Source organism: Strix uralensis, chromosome 1, assembly GCF_047716275.1.
Source record: "Strix uralensis isolate ZFMK-TIS-50842 chromosome 1, bStrUra1, whole genome shotgun sequence".
Taxonomy (NCBI): Eukaryota; Metazoa; Chordata; class Aves; order Strigiformes; family Strigidae; genus Strix; species Strix uralensis.
The window spans coordinates 130,580,562-130,601,280 of NC_133972.1; the positions used below are offsets into that span (position 1 = coordinate 130,580,562).

Sequence of the window (20,719 nt, forward strand, 5' to 3'; positions counted from 1 at the left end):
GCAAAGGAACAGTTGAAAATTGTTTAGAATACTTCAACAAGATAGGAGATTTGTCTTACAGGAAAAAGACATTTGAGAACTGTTGATTAGGCTATTTGTGTTGATGTAAGAGTTAGTAGAATATATTTGATTGCTTTTCAAAAGATAGGTCTGTTGTATTTAAAGTCAGCCACATGCACAAGAACAAGCAGAAAGCCGCTTGTTAATTTTAAGATACAGTCAAGTTATTTAGCTTTTGCCAAGGTTCATCTTGAAAAACCGAGTTACCCCTGTAGCTGAAATCTGAAATGGGGGAAAGACCTGAGAACTGATCAACGGGGTTTGTGCAGAAATACTTTGGAGAGACTAGTTTGTGAGGGCTCCCACCTGTGAGTCTGATCGTGGCACTGCCCAGCTTTTGGAGACTCGAGCTGGTTCTTTTCCTGGGACATTGCCAACTTCTCAGCTGCAGCAATCGGACAACCAGAAAGGCTGTTTAAAAGCAAGGTGAAGAAAAGAAACAAGAAGAAAAAAAACACATTAAAATGAAATCTTAAGTAAAGGAAATGTGTGCTGTGGAACCCAATGACTTCTCTGGTGCCCTGTGCATCTATGGGAGCTGCTGGTGTTATAGCCCAAATTCATCTGTTTTTCAGTTCTTAATGCAAAACTGTTAAATCTGTGTATTTGAGGTGATATATCTGGAAATGGAATCATGAAAGAGTTTTCCACAGTTCAGCTTTGATGTTTTGTGGCTGGCAAGTCACTAGTATATTTTTTGACAAATGACATTTACTTTAGCAGCTAAACCATGCATATAAGCTTCCTGATGATTAAAAAGAAAGTGAATTTGGGAAAAAAACAGGGGTATGTGAATGACTGTTACCAAAGAACATATTTTGTCATTTCTAGTTGTGCTTTCTTTTTTTTTCTTTCTATTTGCTTTATTAGATTAGAACATGTTTTCTTATCCTATTCATGGGTTGCTTATGATACAGCTGAAATGCTGCAAAGATGACTGGGGATTTAAAACAGGAAACACAATGAAAAGATATTTACTGGTTCCTTATATATTCTTGTAGATGAGCTTGTAATCTCACTGGTAAAGACTAAATTTTGTGTTAAAGATAGTAACATAGTATGATAATCTTTGATTTTGTTGCACTTATCCAATAACCAATCAATCAATCATCAGCAAAAAAGAAAATCCCACAAAAGTTCAGGTCAACAAAGAAAGTTGGTTTTGAAATTTTTAGGTCCCAAGTTTGATTGTAAGATTGACATTATACGTTTCCAGAAGCACTATAATGGAATACTTTGGCTTGTTGGCTTCCAGCAGAAAGCAGCCCTGACAAGAGTCATGCTGACAGCAGTGGCTTGCTGGAGACGAAGCGCGTCAGCTCTCTGCCTCACCTGCAGCCTAGCTGTGATTCCCCAGCTGCCTGTCTGGAAAGCTTTTCTCAATTTTACTTTCTCCCTGCAGGCAGCAAGTAAAACAGACAGGAGTGTTCCAAGCAGGAAGATGACATTCATGAGGGTAATAAATGGAGTTAGTTTTTACACGAATTCTCAAATATTCCACTTAAGATTTTCTGTTTTGCTAAAAGGGAATGTGCCTTGATGCAAAGTTCCTGCCAAGGACTGCCATGTATGTGGTGCAAAGTGAAGAGGTTTTGGTTTCCACTGGGTTTTCCAGTTGTAGCAATAATGTATTTGTTCATTTCTACCCCTTTTACATGATGATATTTCACTGGGAAGACTGTAATGAAATTGTAGTTTGAAATCTCATCTGTGAAAAATACGAGTGGAATTTGCCATCCTCAGTGCTGCAGTGATTCTTTATATAATAAAATTAAACACAATTATTTGGTTATAAATAATACAGGTTACCCTTGCAGTTCATAGGCATTCTGCAATGTAGTACCTAACATCTAATTCCAAGATGTGTCCATCAGTTTACTCCCGAGTACATATTAGATTTTAAGTGGACAGGAACATTGCTGATCTACCTTCTGTGTGTGTTGCGATTGCTGTTGACATGTCCTCTTCCAGTGCATCCTGGGGTGGGGCATTTTAAAACATTTTCATGCATGGCAAGAACTAAACAGGAATAAAAAAAAAAAAAAAAAAGGTGATAATAACATGCATCAATTAAAAATTCATATAATAAGGAATATGAACATTTCTTCTTTAGACTCAGATTCTCAATTCTGTGACATTTTGACCACAAAAGAAAAGGAGAAGCAAAGGATCTACAACACAGGAAGGCTGGTGCCTCCAAAATATACCAGTTTATCCCTATATTGCTGTAGTGAGGCTTCCCACATGCACATCATTGTTTCTAGGGACTTTAAAAGAACAAAGGTGGAAGTTAGCAAGGATGTTGTCATGAAACCCTTTACCCTCTGATTCATACACCATTACCACAGATTAGAAAAGGGGGCTGATAGAGGAGCCCTGGGCCACAGAGATGTGCTACATATAGCTGCAGTCCTTCTCTGTCTCAGAGAGGGCAAGCTTTTCAGGTACAGGAAGGATTTTTATGTCTTGCACCTGAGTAAGATGATCTGATCTGAGTATGTCCCCTTTGAACCCTGATAACTTCTGGTCATCTGAGCTGTGCTGAAACTACTTTAGACCAATCGGTCATGCTCCCAAGCAGCAGCTTACACTCTCAGCAGTGGTTACAAACTCCTGCATGTACATTTCTTATGACCTTTGAAGTAGATCACCTTTACTAAGACTGAGTTGTATGTCTGTGTTAAATAGAATACATCTTTGTACATCTGCCCTCATGATTTCAGTATTGCATTACCTCTTTGGGTGCACAGTGCTTCAAAAAAGCTGACTGTTCAGTCAACTGGTTTGTTCTGTTAGGAACCAAATTTTTTTTTTTTTTTTTGTCAGCAGGACAGAACACATCTGATTGGAAGTGAGATAATTAACAAGGACTTGTTAATTTTAACTTTTAGAAAGTTAATGGTGCTGAGGCCTTCCAAATGCAGCAGCCTGCTTAACTCAGCAGATGTTTCCATAAATACAGTTTAGTACCAGATTTAAAAAAGAGAGAGGTATAGTTAGGAACAGGACGCTGGTCAAGTGCAAGTATCCTTTTAATTTGTTGTTATGCATGCCACCACAAAAAACAATCTGACTAACTAGGTTGTTTAAATGAATAGTTTCACATTAGGTTTTGGCTTATTATGCAGCATTTCATTGCATCACATTGCAGGATTACACACACACACAAACTAATGTAATCAGTTCAGCACAGTTAGAAATAAGCAGGGAAATTCAGGCTAGACTGGGCATAAAAGGGTTAGCATGATACAGTCATACAAGCGGGACGTGCTGTGGACCAACGCTGGGATGTACTGATGGAAGTAACCTTTTTGAGCTCAGTGGTAAGGGGAACACTGGAAACATCTCTGAATAAGCATGCCCAGGCCTCTCAGTTATTGGCAGTGAAAACCAGCAGTCTCGGTGTGTGATTACGGCAAATCAGGTTGCAGCTCTGAAACAAGCAGGTGATTTCTGTGCTGCATGCCTTAGCAAAGGCATGGGCAAGCAAGATCTTGAAGATTCATGAGACTACAGTGTGCAGATCTGCTGGCAGGGTGGGGATAGTTTGGCTCTGAACTTATTCTTCCCAGGCCACCTGAGGAGCCTCCTGTTGTTTGTAATGCTACTTGAGATCCACAAGTGTGGAAAGTAGGACTGAAACTAAGAGCTGGAGGGCAAAGAAGGTGTGATGGCTCCTCTCTCAGCCTCACTCTGCAATCTCACCCAGAAAAAGTGGGTTTCTTCTCCAGCATGAGCACACACTACCCACAATACTGAGCCAGATCCAGTTGTTATTCTGGACTGCAGGGTGACGATACTCACTTTCTAGTGGCACTCTAACTTTATGTGGACAGCCTGAGAGACTGCGGTGGTGAGGGTACAGCCCAGTCACGTGCCCTGTGCCATCACATCCTGGGATGGGACATTTGGTTTCTCTCTTTTCAGGCCTGGGTGAATCTGCAGAGAAATCAGATAAGGTTTTTTTTGGTTTTAGCCCCTGTCTGCACTCAGCTGAGTGATCCTAGCAGCGTGATACTCTATTTTGTACTTCAGATGTAATTCCTACACAAAGTTTTATCAGAGCCGTATGTAATTTAAACATCACTTTAGGTTTTCACAGTGTCCTTTAAACAATGGCTCCCCCCTCCCAATATGCCATTTATGTGCTAATCTATATAGCTTTAGGATTGCAGTGTCATTTATTCCATTCAGAGCCTCAGACAGGACAGAAGCCACAATCCAATAAGCCAGAAAACTGGCAGCATCAGCCAACAGCAAGATCTATAAAGGAATAAATAAAAAAGCAGAAACAATCTTTTACTCTCTTAATGTCAGACTCCAGGAAGCTGGGACAACCAAATAAAAGCTGAGGTGTGAAACAAACAAACAAACAAACAAAAAGCATTTCAACCAGAAGCCATTCCTTAAATATCGCAGATCTCTAGGCTGTAGGTTCTTTGTTAGGAAACTGAATACATGCCACTTTACATTTGAGAGGCAAGGCAAGCAGCTCCCTCTGGTACACATGGCAATGCGGCTTTGTGGAGCAGCCCACAATGACAGTGAAAACATGGAGCAGCCGATACCCTTTCAAAGGCAAGGTCTCAGCCCAGCCCCACAGCTACCACTCTGTAATGGCCGCAGTGCATTCCCATTTTTGTTTCAAGCACCTAGAATTGTGCAAGAAGCACTGGTCAGGAAGCTTTTATTTGATTTCCAATGCAGGATCAAAAGTCTGGGCGAGAAAGGAATGAATTCTGGTCCAGAAATTCTCTTGTGAGAAATCTGGAGGAAGTGGCCGCATAAATTGCTGAGGATGGTTTTAGCTCCATCTGTGATTGGCTGCCAACAACATTCTGCGCTGGGGGAGAAAACAGCTGCAGCCAGCACAGGGAGCAGCCTCCTTCAAGCTCATTTTGTTGGACTGCGAGGTAGGATGTGTTTAGGGACAGGATCGCCAGAGACAGCTGAGGGTTAAACTTCCTGGCAAGTTTTTAGGTAAAAAAAAAAAAAAAGAAATAGGGTGGAAAGAAAATACACTGAGCACCAACAGGAGAGCACATGCTTTTTAAAATCACTGCAAATGGAAAGTGCTGCAATAGTGGACAAAAAATAAAGAGGGACCCTGAAATATGATTTCATTTCCCCCCACTAATTAGAAAGGTTTATAATTAAAAGGATGGAAAAATATATATTTAAGCCATGTTTTTCTGATGTAACATCCAAGAAGGAAGATTAAGAGTTGATGGATTTGATGATGGATTTTTTAGAAATAAAAACCAGTTAATTATGTAAAGTGAAAAAATTATGATGTGCCTGATACTACATTGACTAAAATCATATGGTGTTTATACAACCTGAACAAAGCCTAGTTTGTTCCTCCATGAGTGTTGCCTCTGAACTCACCTGCAAACTACAGCTAATAATAATATGAGGTAAATCAGGAAGGGCCAGATTTTGCCATGCTTACCATCACTGCTCCTTCCTATATGTGCTGTGGGAAAGTCACATTGACACCAATGTGAACCTGGTGAACACAGATGGTCTCACGATAAGAAAAGGTATCTGTAAAATTCCTGCATATACCATAGTCATCTGAGCAAAGAAAGGTTCATGTAATTTAGCAAGGAGGTAGACTAATACTATGCCTGCACAATTTAAGACATGCTAATGAGAAGACTGCTTGAGACAGAAAAATGAGATGCATGCATATTCTTCCCAAATGCTACAGGAAATATTTTATAGCTGCAACTCCTCAAATAACTTTTAGTTATCTTACACACTAAGTGCTTTTGATAACTAAACTACTATAATATTTGCAATGTCCACAGGGACTACACTAAAGTAACACTAGAGTTACCAAAGTAAATTTATCAAAATTATCAAATTTTGTTTATCAAAAGCAGAAATTGCAGCAATGATGGGGTGACCTCAGTATATTTGGAAGCCCAAAAGGAAAAGTCAAAGGACAGATGAACGTATTGTTACTTACTACTGCAGGGAGTGTGTTTATAAAATGACATCTCTTGATGTTCTGTAATTATCCTCAATTGAGGAGTTTCATACAAGACAGCCCAGTTTACCAATCAAACCCAAATCTTTTAAATCTCCACGTCTGGAAGGCTGATTAAGTACCTAAAATGGAGCAATGTTCCTACAGCTTTGTAGGATGTCACAAACCATCAGAAACAATAAAGATTTTGGAACTTACTGGTAATTCTGCTGATGGTGAATGAGGCAGAAGAGCATGGCTTGTGCTTTCCTGGCTCAGAAGTGCTGGCTGTAGCAAAATGTAATGTTGATACGTGAAGTACACTGAATTCAGAAAACACATGGCTTAGGAATTAGGTGGTAAGTTTGGAAGAGGCCAATTTTTCACCTTAACCTTTCCTTAAGCACTGTTTTAATGCCTTCTCTTTTGGCTGCTGAAATTTAGGAGGTATATATTAGCACCCTATGGAGGAGGAGGCAGAGGAGGAGGAAAAGGAGGAGAAGGAGTGTCAGTGCCAACTACACAGCCCTTTTAGTACCCATTACCGATCATTTCACATAGCAGCTTGGCAGAAAGCCAAGTACCTAGCGTTTAACCTGGTTAGATGTAAGGCACTAGTGTGAAGGTACATAATTAACAAAATTACCAGCTAAATTCCAGATTCTTTACTGTTGCTATAAAACCCAGCTCAGAATCCTCTATCAGTCACAGGATAAATGCTTAAGCCAGTAAGAACAGCCAAAAATACTTCCTTACGTTTGTTGCTAAATATCTGTCTCCCACCAATGTCAATAACTTTGGTTTGTCTCCTTTCCCCTGCTAGATGCTCCAGAAGAAACCTATCCAGTTCCTTGTAGGTGCTGTGAAACACATGCCCTTGCTCTGCCTGCAGAGCGATTGCTTGTTCTAGCAAACTCAAGTTCCCTTTTGTTTTGTCCAGCTCAACCGACACTTCTGTGGTTTCTGACAGGCACTCATTGTCATCTTCTTCACTTTCAGGGAAGGGATTCTGAATTCTCTTCTCAAAAGGATCTGGGTGAGACTCCTGGGGTGCTCTTAGCTCTGTTTCTGAGTCACAAAGAGTTTCACAAGGGCCAAATTCTACCTCTTCCTTCTTAATTTCTGGGACTTCCAGGATGCTAGGTTGATTACACTCTATAATATACTTCTGAGTTACATGGGGCTTTACACTAGTTTCTTCTGAGAAATTTGAGGAGCTGTCCCACTCATTGTCCATAATTTCAGAGTTACTTTCATTTTCCTCAGATGAACAATATTTTGGGTCAGAAATAACAGTCTTTTCCTTTCCTTCAGCTGAGTTAATCATGTAACATTCATCAGTGTCATCACTTTCTGTTTTTAAGGATTGAATACCGCTATCATTTAGATTTTCTGCCACTGTTTGAGTGGGTGCATCTTTTGCTAATTTTCCCATGTTCATCAAAGATTTGGCTATGGCATCTTGATAGCTGGAGTAGTTATCTTTTCTTTGACTGGAATTTTCTTGCCCATCTGAATGAGGGGTTTCCTCAGATGATTTTGGAGTACATTCCTCTGCATGAGAAAAAAACAAGATAAAAATATGTAAGGATAAGTGACTTCTGTATCTTGCAGAAGTGATACGAAGATATTTACTTACCAATTGCCATTTCTTTACTCAAAGGTACTCTGAAATTATTGAATTCACACCAAGGCTGTGTTTGAAATTACTACTTATAACATCAGGAAAAGTCCTTGTAAGATTATATCTACTTTATATTATAGCTCCAAAGCTATATGAGAAATAAATGTGTTGCCAATTTTGACTGATGGTAAAGACATATATTATCTTAGAACACATACACATTCATATACATTCATATACATATAAAATGCCATATATAGATAGATGCTCTATATATATACACACAGTCTATGTCATATATGCATATATATATACAAACACACACATTTTAAAATTTCTCTAATATATTTTCACTTTTCTTTCATCCAAGATTCCCAAATATTTTCTCAAAATAGACCCTAATTACTTTTCCAGTCACCCCAGATCCCGTGAAAGACCTTGATGGAAAAAACCCTCAATACTTCACAAAGGGCAGCTCCTGGTCACCATTGCAATTGCCGCTTTAAGTGATAGATCAGGTCATGCACAGGCAAACAGAAATGGTTGTTATGTACAGTCTCATAAAGGACTTGTTAAAGACACCACTGAAGTGCATCCTGTCTTTATAAACATCTTTCTTCAGAAGAAAAGCAGCAGCCAGCAGGTAATAAAGGCTGCATGTAGGAGAGGTTGTCGGTGTGGAAGACAATATGCCTTTTGTATCTCATTTAATTTTTTATAAACATTTCCTCTGACAAGGACACTCAAAAATACATCTCCATCATCTTCCTTTCTGGTAATTATCTCTCTAAAATCAACACTGGTTTGCCAGGATCAAGTAAATATTGCCATAGTAACTAAAAGCATTTTTGGATGAAGGGAAGAATTTAGTCACAACACTAGCCCCTTCAATAATGCTGATTATAGGGTACATTCTTTTGTTGGGATCTATTCAACATAAACTGAAAAATTTAACATTTTACTTCCTAGAAAGGAGGATGAATAAACAAGCACAGAGTATTTCATAAGATGTGTCTGTCCTCTCCTGAATCAGAAGAACTCCAGGTTTAAATAATAAATTAAGCATAGTCTAAAATGCAAATGAAGTTTCTCTCAATAACACAGCAAGCTATTAAGAGAAAGTGTAAAGGGTTATGATAATTTTAAAGTATTATGAACTACAGAAAACAAATAAAAAGCATTTTCAGTGAATATGTCCAATTCATTGAACTATTCTCTCAATCCACTTAACTACCCACATGTGTACAATAATGATTTATAGACATTATACCTAATTATGCATATTTGGGCTGTGTTAGAGTGCCTAACAAAAGCTCTAGAAAGCAACAATTACCTCTGTTGCTTAGCTACATAGTTTAAAATATTCCTATTAAGTGCAGATTATTGTGGAGGGGAAAAGGGGGACAAAAATGCACATGTGCACCACAATGCATTTCACTTTACTGCTGCCAAACTGTTAGCATTTTGGGTCATTTCCAGTTTACATAATTGTTTGGTTCAACTGTTTGTTATATGTTAAAAGAAAATATTGATTAATTCTTATTCTTCTTCAGAAAATTGGTCTCATGCAGGGAGAGGTGGCCTTGTGCACTGTGTGCATAAAGTTGTGTTTAAAAAAAATGTCTGTAAACCTTAGTGTAACTTTTTAGCAGCTGGTCTAGTACCACACACATTGCAGTGTTCTGAATAAAGAAGTCTGCTGTCTTTTCACATCTCAGCAAGTAAGAATGATGATTTGGCTCTATAACCAACTTTAGTCAAATGGGGTTTTATTATTTGCTCTTCTGCCATTTGGAAAATAACAGAATCCCATCAGTGGATCATTTCAGAGTGAGAAGTTCTAGTTTTACAAGAAATCTCCCACCCTTCAAAATAAAACAAAACAAACAAAACTTGATAATAGTAACAGGTCTTTTCAGTTATTTTTCTGTGTGAAAGAAGAAAAATAATATAAATGCATAACAGATTTTTGCTCCTTAAATAATCAGCAATTTTTATATGCAATGTTTAAAAATTTGTTGTTGAACCATTCTTAATGGTTCAGCTGTCCCAGCTTTGCTTTTCACTTCTACAGGCTGTAAATTTACTTTAAAAATAATCAAAACTCAGCTTAGTTTACAGTTGCATCAATCCATGAACAGAAAAATTAACTGATCAACGCTCAGGAATCATGAGTTCGCAATAAGAAGAGCACTAAGAAATTACAAATAAACCTACATACCCAACTGAAATGTTTTAGCTGAAATTTGTTTTCTAGCTGGCAAAATTCATGCAAAAGGGATAGGTTGTATTATCACTGACACAAGCAGGTTGGGAGAAATCTCACTAGTATCAAATAAATCCTTCTGAGATCAAGTGGTTTCTTCTTTTGACTGAAGGGCTAGGTGCAAGTAGGGTTCACCTACATTTACATGAATGGACTTGGCCCAACACTTGCACTTTTTTAAAAAAAGAACCAGTTAAATAACTTAGGTTCATCTACATATGGCAAAAGTTCTACCTTTACACCCATCATAGTACTTTCCCTTCAGGTAGTTCTTCAAGTTGTGCAGAGGACAGACACAAGGGAAAGAAAAACACATTACTGAGGGGAGCTCTGGATGGCCAGGAAACAGGCTGAATCAATACAAGAAAAATTAGCTAAAACCTATATATCTCAAAAAAAACCCCAACTAACCACCCAACAAAGGAAACCCCAAAAACATACAGGAACTCTTACTCAAACAGCTTCTCTTATGCTCCTAGGAGGTAGAAATATTCCTTGCAGGCTAGACAGACACTGCGAACCATGGAGCTTTTTTCTTGAATTTAGCTTAGTAATGTCACCCAAAAGACAGAGACATCGGGTATCACCTTGTTAATTAATGTTCTGTTTGAAGAGGGAGCTCCCTTCTAGGCTTTCACAATTATAGGATGCAGATCTCTGGAAGAGACTCCTAGATGACTTGCAAGTGACAACTGTCTGAAATCTTTGTTGTATTGAAATGACGCAAAGAACTCCACTCATTTCAGTAGAATGAGGATTTGTGTCTTTAATTTGAAAGACAACCTTCTTCCTTGTGCTTTCTGGCATTCATATGTATAAAATTTGGGGCTTTTGTTTTCTTTTTAAGGAAATTCTGTTTTGACTGAATAAAGACATAAATTCCTACTCTCAGTACATCATAGAATCATAGAACAGCCTAGGTTAGAAGGGACATCGAAAGATCATCTGGTTCAACCTTTTGTGGGAAAGGGAACCTAGATGAGATTATTTAGCACCCTGTCCTTCCAAAATATTTGATAAGAAGAAACTGAGTGGAAAATAAATTACCTTTAAACTCCTGTAGCAACCAGTAACTGAGTGGAATAAAAGTTCATTCTGTTTTCATATTATCAATGATAACTCATTTCCCAATGCCATATCACCTGGCTTTTATCTTGACATTTGCTATCTACTGATGACTCCTCCTTTTAAAACAAATTCAGAATGTATTCCACTGATATCTTCTCACTTGCCCAATTAATGATTTATGCAGAACTTCTTAATCAAATATGTGGCAGCCAATTTAGTTTGATATTTTTGTTCATTTTGAATATATCTAAACATATATTAGAAGGAGCAATAAAGACATACTGTAGCTATATCTTTCTGTCTCCCCATCCTCTTCCATATTTTCCAGCATACATGTTGTAGAAGTTTCTATAAATTGTTGGATGTTTGGTTTAGTAGAGTTGGAATAACAAGTACAAAAGTGCTGAGTCTAATAATCGTGTTAAGCAGAACACACGTAGCAGTCACATGCATGAAATTGCTTTGCTAAATGTTAAAGTCAACAGTGTTTTGCTAAGCATTTTTTTTCTCTTCCTAAGAGCTCTATATATTCCAGTGAAAATCTGCTCTTCGTAAATGTGTTTTTCTCAGTGGTGGGCTTAACCTTGTTCTTTGACAGAGCTAGTGGAGAAGCAGATGCTGCTCCATATCTGACCTGCTGCAGTAGTTGTCTCTCTGTGTGACCTACAAAGCATTTACTAGACCCCAGGAGGAGTTATTATACAAAATAATTGGAAAAATGATAGTTAAACCTAGACAGAAAGGCACCATTCCAACTCTGTTAGAAGTCAAACACATTCTGCATCCTTTTTGAAAATACAGTTTCATATCTCCCTTCCTGTGGAATTCAAGTTCAAGCAGAGCCACCCTGCACGACTACCTGGAGCTGAGCTGCTTTCGACGACACTGATCTCTTCCTGTAAATCCGTCCTGTCTTCATTTTCTTCTTTGCATTCCAAGCTGGGGTTGTAGTGGCGGGGTTTCATTAACAGGGACTTCCTTTTGTTGATGGGAACGCCTGATATCTGTTCTTCGGCTTTTCTCTTCTTAGCCATGGAGCATTTGTAGGCACTGCAATGATCAACAGCCAATGATAGAGAAAAAAGTGGGAGAAGTGAGGGGTAAATTGTTTAAAAAATAGCACCATCCTCTAGTTTAATTCTAAGTATAAAAGTGAGGACTGGAAAAATATTAATTCACTTGCAGTTTCAGCAAGTTGTATTTAGTGGATATTTAATTTTAGCTCATGTACTCAAAGTTCAGGGCACAGGCGAGTCCCACTTCTTTTCACTGCTGCCAAAATCTGTTTGGGTGAAGGGGAATGAGGAGGAAGACAAACCAAAAAACCCATAACCTAACATCCTTAATCCTAAATAAGCATATGCTAATCTAAAGCCTGCTTGGTACTAAAATAAATACACCCAGGAAAGGATGAACGAAATTTTAGTCTGGATTGCTAATCCAGACAAACAGCTAAAGGGAAAAATATACCACCAGTTGTACCAAAACATCCTGAGCCTTTGGCTCCACTACTTTTACATCAGTATGGATATCCAATCATGCACCTTGAGTTCAACAGCATAAAACCTGTGTGAAACACATTGTACCCTCAGAACATTTTGTAATACAGGTCCTTCTTTCAATATCAGTCCCAAGCATTGGTTTCATTTTATTACTTCCAGCCATAAATGCCTACTTTAAGCTCTTCTTAGGTCTCTATATAGACTCTGCGAAAAGGCTCCTCCAGAGGGCAATTCATCCCACTTAAAACTAGATCTATCTGATAAACAGGGTGAGTCATCCCACGGGGAAAGGCCTTACCCAGTCTAGATGCCTAACTTTCAGATGACCTACATAAGAAGAGAGGGCAGTATTTTAAAGAGGAAGATTTTTAGCAGGTTTAATACACTTCTTTCAGCTCCTATAAGATCTATGTATTGATCTGCATATTAATTTGCTTCTACAGATATTTAGCAAAACCTTTGCCTCCATGCAGCTGATTTGCACGGCATATAGGTGTTACATCATATGACACTTCAGTCAAGAGTCTTGAACCTTCAACCCTCTTTTTTAAATAACTTTTTGTGTAAGTGATTTGACATGATTTCATTGTTCTCTCACACACAGTATCCTAAGAAATTTATGTAGTATGAATAATAGTGCTCATATTATATCTGTCAGAGATGAAAAAACTACATATATGAATCTGTGTAATCCACTCAATGGTTTCTCGACCTTAGGCACCCCCAGGGTGCATTACAAATCTACATGATGCCCTTAAGTGTTGGATTTTGCATTTGGCTCACTGACTTAGCTGTGAGATTTGCAAAAAATCTGTGTATGCAGAGAACTCTTATTGGTTACACATATTACAAGCTCAACGGCATAAATTAATCCTTCCAAGGTATCTTATGTGCCCTAAATTGGCTCAGGTTCTGATTGTTTTGGATGAAAGCATATGACTAACTTGAGATTTTTGTTAAAAAAAATACTCATTTTTGGCCAAGCACCTTTTTGGCAATCCATCATTGCAAACATGAAGGACATGGAAATATGAAGATCTGCATTTTAGGGGGAATGTTAAAATTCTACCATATGCATCTTAAACACAGTGGATATTCTTGATCTCCTGAAAGCTAAAATGCTATGGGCATCAGGAATACTGGATCCTAAGCACCTGCTGTCTTTGAATATATTATGACTTCTGTGTTATTTCTCTGTTTATGAATAGAGGATAACATGAATATCATACTGAAGGTCAGAATCACAACAGTATAAGCATCCCCTTAGAAATGATGCCCATATAACAGACATCAGGGATGGATCTAGTGTGGACAAATATGCATAATTTATTTCTAAGAAAATACAATCAAGAGTCTCTTAATTTATATTTGTGAATGGCAGTTCATACCATTCATGTTATTTCAGGAAAATTGAATAAATGACAAATGTTTGAAAACCCTTCACACAATTGTTTTTATCAAGCAAAACCTTCATTAGGTTTACTTTTGATCTTTCTCATTTATTTGTCAAGCTTCAAGTTTACCTCCAGTAGCTACTGTGAGAGTGTTTAGGACACGATGAATTTCCAGTGTTTAATTCCCCTTTGACGACGCTACAGCTGTTTCTTACACAAGCATAATTAATAGATTTTTAGAACAGAAGATCCAATTAGATCATCTAGTATGCCCTCCTGTGCAATACAGGTCACAGAACTTCATCTAGCTCTTCAACTTTAATCCTGTAATTTGACTATTGTGTATCTTCCAGTCGAGTTAAGGGAAAACATAGTAAGCCGTTAAATTGATTTCTGTATTCTTGCTCACTAAGTACAATCTTTTTCTAGTAACATTATGTTATAAGCTCACCACTGTGGGCTGGCATAACAGCTATTAAACATGTTGTTTTTTCACCACAACTCTGAAACATAGTCAAACTCAGATAGCAGACCACAGTCAAGACCAGGGCTGGGGTACTATTGCCACCTGCCACCTGCAGATCTGCTCCGGGAAATGAGAGCACAAGAATCCCACTTGACTGTAACCACCACGGTTTACAGTGGTAAATCAAAAGCTGCGGCATCAGTGTCAGGACAGGAGGTCCACAAATCTGTCCGGAAGCACATTGCTCATGTTAGAAAGTTTCTCCTCTATGAAAGACTGATGCATTAGCTTGTCCTTATCCTTTTCTGTACACAAGAGGACACTTACCCAGATTTCCTCTATAGTTCCCATCATTTTCAAATAAGTGAATACATGAGATTCAACATTAAGTAAAATAATTTCTGACACCTTCCACTCTGATTACAGGAAGATGACAAAATGCAGTCGTTGCTTCTTTCCTAAGAAGTGCAAATTGCTCTCCATATGCCAAAAAGAGATTTTTCAACTCCAACAGAATATACTCTTGCTTTCACTGGTGACTTTTTAAACTGCTGGGTTTGACTTTTAACTGGAATCTATTAGTTTGCAAGAGTCAGTTTAAAGCATGTACCAGCAATTCTTCTTCTTCTCTATCTTACAGTGCTTAAAAGTAAAAATGAAAATAAAACCAGAAAAAACACTTCACAAGTTGTAGATTTTTCAAGTACTTACACATGATTTGTTAAGTATTTGATAATGGACACTGGGAATTTAACTACTTTGAAAAGAATGTATTTATGCCTTTGTAACATTCATGGCATGGCGATTTCACCTTTGTCTTGAAAAGTTTCTATGTCTCTCTTTTGCTTGTCTACATTCACACATACACACACGTACGTTAGCACAGATTTGTCAAGCTGTAGTTTGTCAAATGGTAAACCTATAATTTAGCTTCTCTATTACTCATCTCATAAATTCAATGTCTAATAGTTTTGTTGCTATTTATCAATGGCCTGCTTGTTGTCATGGAACACTGATTCAGCTGTCAAGGTTATTTGGTAATCTGAGGCTCATAAAACAAGGAGAAGCTCTTTTTGTTATGAGCCTAAAGCCAATACATTTTTTTCTTTTCCCAATTTAACTGTACTTAAATTTTATGAATAATAAATCATTTTAGTACTATATATAATGAGAAGACTTTTTTATTATTATTTTTTTAGTCAATGACTCTGTTACCAAAACCAGTCTTGTGTCATTTATCATAGAGTGAGCCAAGATGGTTAAAATCTGAGACATATAAGACCTAGTTGCATGTGTGGAAAAAAATCCATGATAGATCTTTCATATGTATTTCATACCTAAATACTTTTAAAAATTTATTTACTAGGTTCTTCTCTTTCCTTTATTTCTGCTCAGAATATATCTTGAATGGTGTGGGCAGACACTGGTAGCATACAGGCAGAACAGTGCATTGGCTCCCCACCACAAAGCAATGCCTCAGAAGAAAGAGAGAGGTTTTAAGCAGTCCCTAACCACATACAGCTTTTCCTACTGCTGAAAATTGTCATGCTTGCCTTTTTTTTTTTGTAATTGGTTCATCTAAGTAATGTGTTTGTCAAGCCTTTAACCCGACCTTTAACCACTTTGTAGCCAGGAAGGATTTTTTGTTAATCTATTGGCAAGATTTCCAGATCTCTGGGGATTTTTCTCTTATTCACAGCAGACTGCAGGTTGGTAAAGCATGGTAACAGAGCTAAGAATTGCCACAGTGGGTTAAACCATGGGTACGTTCAACCTGACAACTGGTGTTTACTAATGCCAGTAATGGATGCCATATAAAATAATAAGAACAGAACACACTGCATCTCATGTACACTCTTTAACTTCAAGAGAGAAAATAAAAGTCTCTGAATATCAAAGCAGTTGCATTTATTGCTTAATGCTATTTAAGGAGCCCAGTCCTCATGTGATTTTGTGCAAGAATAATTAGTGAAGCATTTTAGTTTGTGTAGAAAATAATTCTAAATTCTTAGCCTGAGTGGTCTTTTGACTGTTTGCTTAACTATACTACAAAAGTAAGTGTTATTGAATTACAGTTAAAGGAGACATCAACTTCTGATCTGAAGAATCATTTAACTTCACACCAGTAGTTAAAAGAAAGTTAGCCTAACTACTCCTTAATCATACTGTGAGTAAAGACATTGCCTGCTGCTTTAGACCTTGATTGGATTTTACTCACAAACTTGCAGATACCATAGGTCACTGTGTAAGTCAAATACTACATTTTCCTTACAGGAGGGAAAAGTTGGTGTTTGAAGATTCAGGGACACTTGCCACTCACAGATAAACCGGGAGTTTACAAATGTCTGTCATGGTGAGGCTTTAAGACTGTTCTGAATAAGAGGTACCTAAAAGGAACAAAAATTCTTAATGTCTCCCCACCTTAGTCCTCCTCTATGTATGCTTGTTCTCTAAGAAACAGATGAACTGGATTCTGTCTAAGGCTCTAGCACAATGGTTTCCAAAGCTTTAGGTTACAGCTGAAAGTATCAGATCCCCCAAAATCACACAAAAATCCTGAGCTCCTCATAACCTGATGATGAACAGGAGAAATTACTAGCACTGGATACAGAAAGAGGATGATCTGCTCCTAGTACGGATCTCATGTCCATTGAAATGACATTGATGTTATTGTTTACATCAATCATGAGTGCCGGAGGTTCATGAAAGGAGCTGGAATGTGAGTCCAAAGAAAGAGTTGCTAGTCTGATCACTGCAATTGAAAACCCAAATGACTGCTGTTAATTACAGCAGCTTCAGATGAACAGTGGTTGGGGGGGAAGGTGGAGAGTGATTATGACTCAATTGTTTACTTTGTCTTCAGGTTAAGACAGTGAGATTTATGTTCGTTTCCTTAACTGACCCTCGTTGTTTGCAAAGAGTGCATGTAAATTTTATAGCTCAGTGGAAGCAAGAGTGTTAGTGTTCTCCGCTCAGATTGCTCTAAAAGTGAGGACAAAAAGATGGTGTTAACACACCGACTCATCATAGCCAGAAGCTTGCAGTCTCCACAGAAAGACTAAAAATCCACAGCATCAGTCAGGTCTGTAAGAACTATTCAACATCCAAGGCCTAGTATGGTGATTCCAGTGCCATGAAATAGATTACTGAATATGAAAGAAATTATATATTCTGACTATATACAAAGACAAATCCTAGATTCAGAAAACTAGATAGAAACTGCTTTTAAGAGACATGGATTAGTCATGGATTTTATACATAGAGAGAGGGAATATTTCCTAAAAGAAAGACAGTAAATTGCATCAGTAGCATGAATACTAAAGTACAAAATCTGTAAGGTTTATGTCTTTGGAAAAAAGGGCAACTAAACATTAATTCTGTTTACTACATTCTGTTCTAAAATCCATATAGGTGCTAGATGTAAAACTAAGTAAAGTCTATCAAAGGATGTAAAGAAAATGACTTGTATAGTGAATAAGGACTTCTTGACCAATCCCTTCTTTTCTTTTTTTTTTTTTTAAGGAAGATACTTGATGACATACTTTACATCAATAAGAATGGCAGCTCAAGAGGAGGCTTTAATGACTTCATCCCATCTCTGTACCCTTCAAGTCTCATTCTTAGAAAGATCTGCGAGTTTTATAATACCTTGTATCTTGTCTTCTGTATGGACTACATACATTCTTAGGATTTCTACAGAACTGTATTCTGATGCTTCATCCTGAAATGTACTTCCCATTTCCAAAGTCTGTTCTACTCAATGGGATATGAAAGTATGCTTACAGAAGTTTTGCATGTCCATGAATTTCTCCCTGAATAGGGGAACACATTGGAGCATGGGTTAACTGAAATGACCATTCTACCTACCTAAAAGAATAAAAAGTGAGAAATATTTGCAAATTGTCAGGTGTGGAGAAATTGCACATGTCCAGAAGCAACTGCTTGCTTTGCAAATTATAGGTGGCAACACAGACTAGCTGAAGAACTTCAAGGAGTAAGACTGTGCAACTGAGAAAACCATAATCAAGGTATGAGTTACAGTTCATTGGTAGTCTAAGACTGAGTTAAACCAGAAAAAAAAAACAAAAACAAAACCAAACCAAACCCACAAAATCTTCCTAATTCTTTTAAATAATTCTTATAAGTATTAAAATATATTCAAACATTATGCTGATAAAAACTTATGGCTTTATATGAAAATATTAAAAAAGGTCATGTGTTAACAGGACTCTGATGTGAGTTTTTACAGATGAAATTTTTCAGGCTAGTCCTGGAAAGGACCACTGTGTTCTCATCACTGACAAGAAGCTAAACATTAATTACCCTGGTTGTTAATCTGGAGTCAGAGTTATTGACATTAATGTCTTCTTGTATTTTACAAAGTAAGTCGAGCCACAGTAACTTTTACACAACCTATAATGTTTGAACTCCTTGACTTAGTGTGTTCTATTTCACTGATTCAGCCTAGGTGATGAAAAATAATCTGGTAAATAGCTCCATCTTGGAATTCCTGAAAAAACATTTGGGAGAAAATTCATCAGGTAGAAGTAATTTCCTTCCATCAACATTTTTAAGCATTAAAATGGTAAGAATTTAAACCAATAAAATGTGTCCAAAAAAAAGTCATTTAGACCTGGTGAATTGGCTGTAATAGAAGTTAGAGAAATAGAACTAGCATGACTTACTCCGATGATAATTAAAGACAGTCTGAAAGTTCCTTATTTTTTAACATCACACACAATACAAAAAAAAAATGCATTTCACCCCTTTCTAAGAAACCCATACACTTGGCTTACAAGTTGTATCTGTGAAAGGGACAGGGGCTTTTCCTGTGCACTGTAACAATCATTCCAGCATTAAAGGGCCTGCTACAAATAGAAAAGTTTACTGCCATACATGGGCAATGCTCTTTTTCTAAAATGTCAGAGTTGTGAGAAGTTCAGTCCAGGGCCGAACCAAGATGAAGGGAATGCACATGGGGTATAGATGGGAAGAAAGATAAAAGGGAAATTCATATTTATGAACACTAATATAGAGCAAAATCAACTCACTAACTTGAGGGTATTAAAGTGTCTGTCTATATACACAAATGAAAGGTTTAGCTAGGAAAAAAGGATCAGAACTGGACAGATAATAATGTTGAGAAAATATGGTATCATAACTGAAAGCTGGCTGGAGCATGATATTAAAAGATATATTTTATTTAAAAAAGACATATAAGAAAAGCAAAGGAGCTGCCATAGCCTTGTTGGTGAAAGAGGATTTATTAGCCCCCATAAGAAGAGGCTGGGGAGAAATGGATAATGGTGTTGAGTCATTATGTACTGAGCCTGGAGATGTTTCAGACAGTAAACTAAATGTTATAGGCCACCTGACCAAAAAGAACAACTGGACTGTGAAATGATTGAGCAAATAAAAAGAAACACGTAAAAAGAGTGGAGCAATGGTAAGTCAGCAATAACATAGGAAAAGGCATGCCGTTATGGTGAAATCTACCCATGCCTCAAGCTCACTGTGATGCCTGAGGCTAAAGGACAATGATTTCAGGCTGCAATAGGCTCATGAAATGACATTTTTTTTTAGATAGCTCTTTTTCTTCCTTTATTTTTTTTTTGTTAACTCTAATTTACCATTTTAGCAGGGTTCTCACCACAAGAAAGGCAACTCAGAGAAGGACAGATTTAAATTCTCTTCTCTGGTTTTCTTGATTTCAGTTCACAAGCTTGTAGGATCATAAAGATATTCAGATCATTTGAAAAATAACGTATATAAACCCTCTAATTGAAATACTATGTTAATGAAATGGATGACTTCTTCACGGTGTCATTCTATAGCTCATAGATCAAGAACTCTATATGGCTAGCATTATATATTTGGACCCTTTCTAACAGGTAAGTTATTTTTAGTAAAGACAATTTGAAGGAAACAAATTTTATTGTGTGGAGCTCAAGAAGTTCTTAAACTCAGTAATATGAATGAATGCCCAAGATCTGGGCCAAATCCAGCCCTGCTAGCCTCTTTTTCATTTACTCGCTCAATCTGTCCAGGTTCAGTAGGTCAATAAATTCCAGTGGGACCCAAGCCAAGAATTTGGCTTAGAATGGATTAAGTTTCTAGGCAAATCTACAGATCATCCACATAACCTTTGCATCCAGCAAGCCTTGCACGTGAGTGGTCAGCCTGCTAACGCCAGTAAACGCTTAAATAAAAAGCATACTGGTAACTGCAGTCTGGTTAGAGAAGACGTAAAGAAGATAAACTTTTTTTTTTTTTTTTTTTTTTTTTTTTTGACAACAGACAATGTGACTGTAAGCAATTGATTGTTAGGAGCCAGTACCTCCCTTTAATGTAGAAGGAGGTCCCAT

At 37.4% G+C, this 20,719-nt stretch overlaps 1 protein-coding gene across 18 annotated transcripts in view; it reads right to left on the minus strand.

Annotated features, from left to right (window-relative positions):
* ST18 (ST18 C2H2C-type zinc finger transcription factor) overlaps positions 1-20,719 on the minus strand; it is a 173,683-nt gene that overhangs the window by 39,429 nt on the left and 113,535 nt on the right. For 11 of the 18 annotated variants that reach the window (XM_074881035.1, XM_074881096.1, XM_074881016.1 and 8 more), the window contains 6 exons: positions 11,849-12,042; positions 6,791-7,588; positions 6,254-6,322; positions 3,865-3,999; positions 1,989-2,079; positions 367-471 (listed from right to left, as the gene is read on the minus strand). In XM_074881035.1, the coding sequence (XP_074737136.1) occupies positions 367-471; positions 1,989-2,079; positions 3,865-3,999; positions 6,254-6,322; positions 6,791-7,588; positions 11,849-12,042 (1,392 nt within the window). The remainder of the gene's footprint in view (positions 1-366; positions 472-1,988; positions 2,080-3,864; positions 4,000-6,253; positions 6,323-6,790; positions 7,589-11,848; positions 12,043-20,719) is intronic. The other 7 variants (XM_074881064.1, XM_074881055.1, XM_074881156.1 and 4 more) reach the window with 5 other exon arrangements.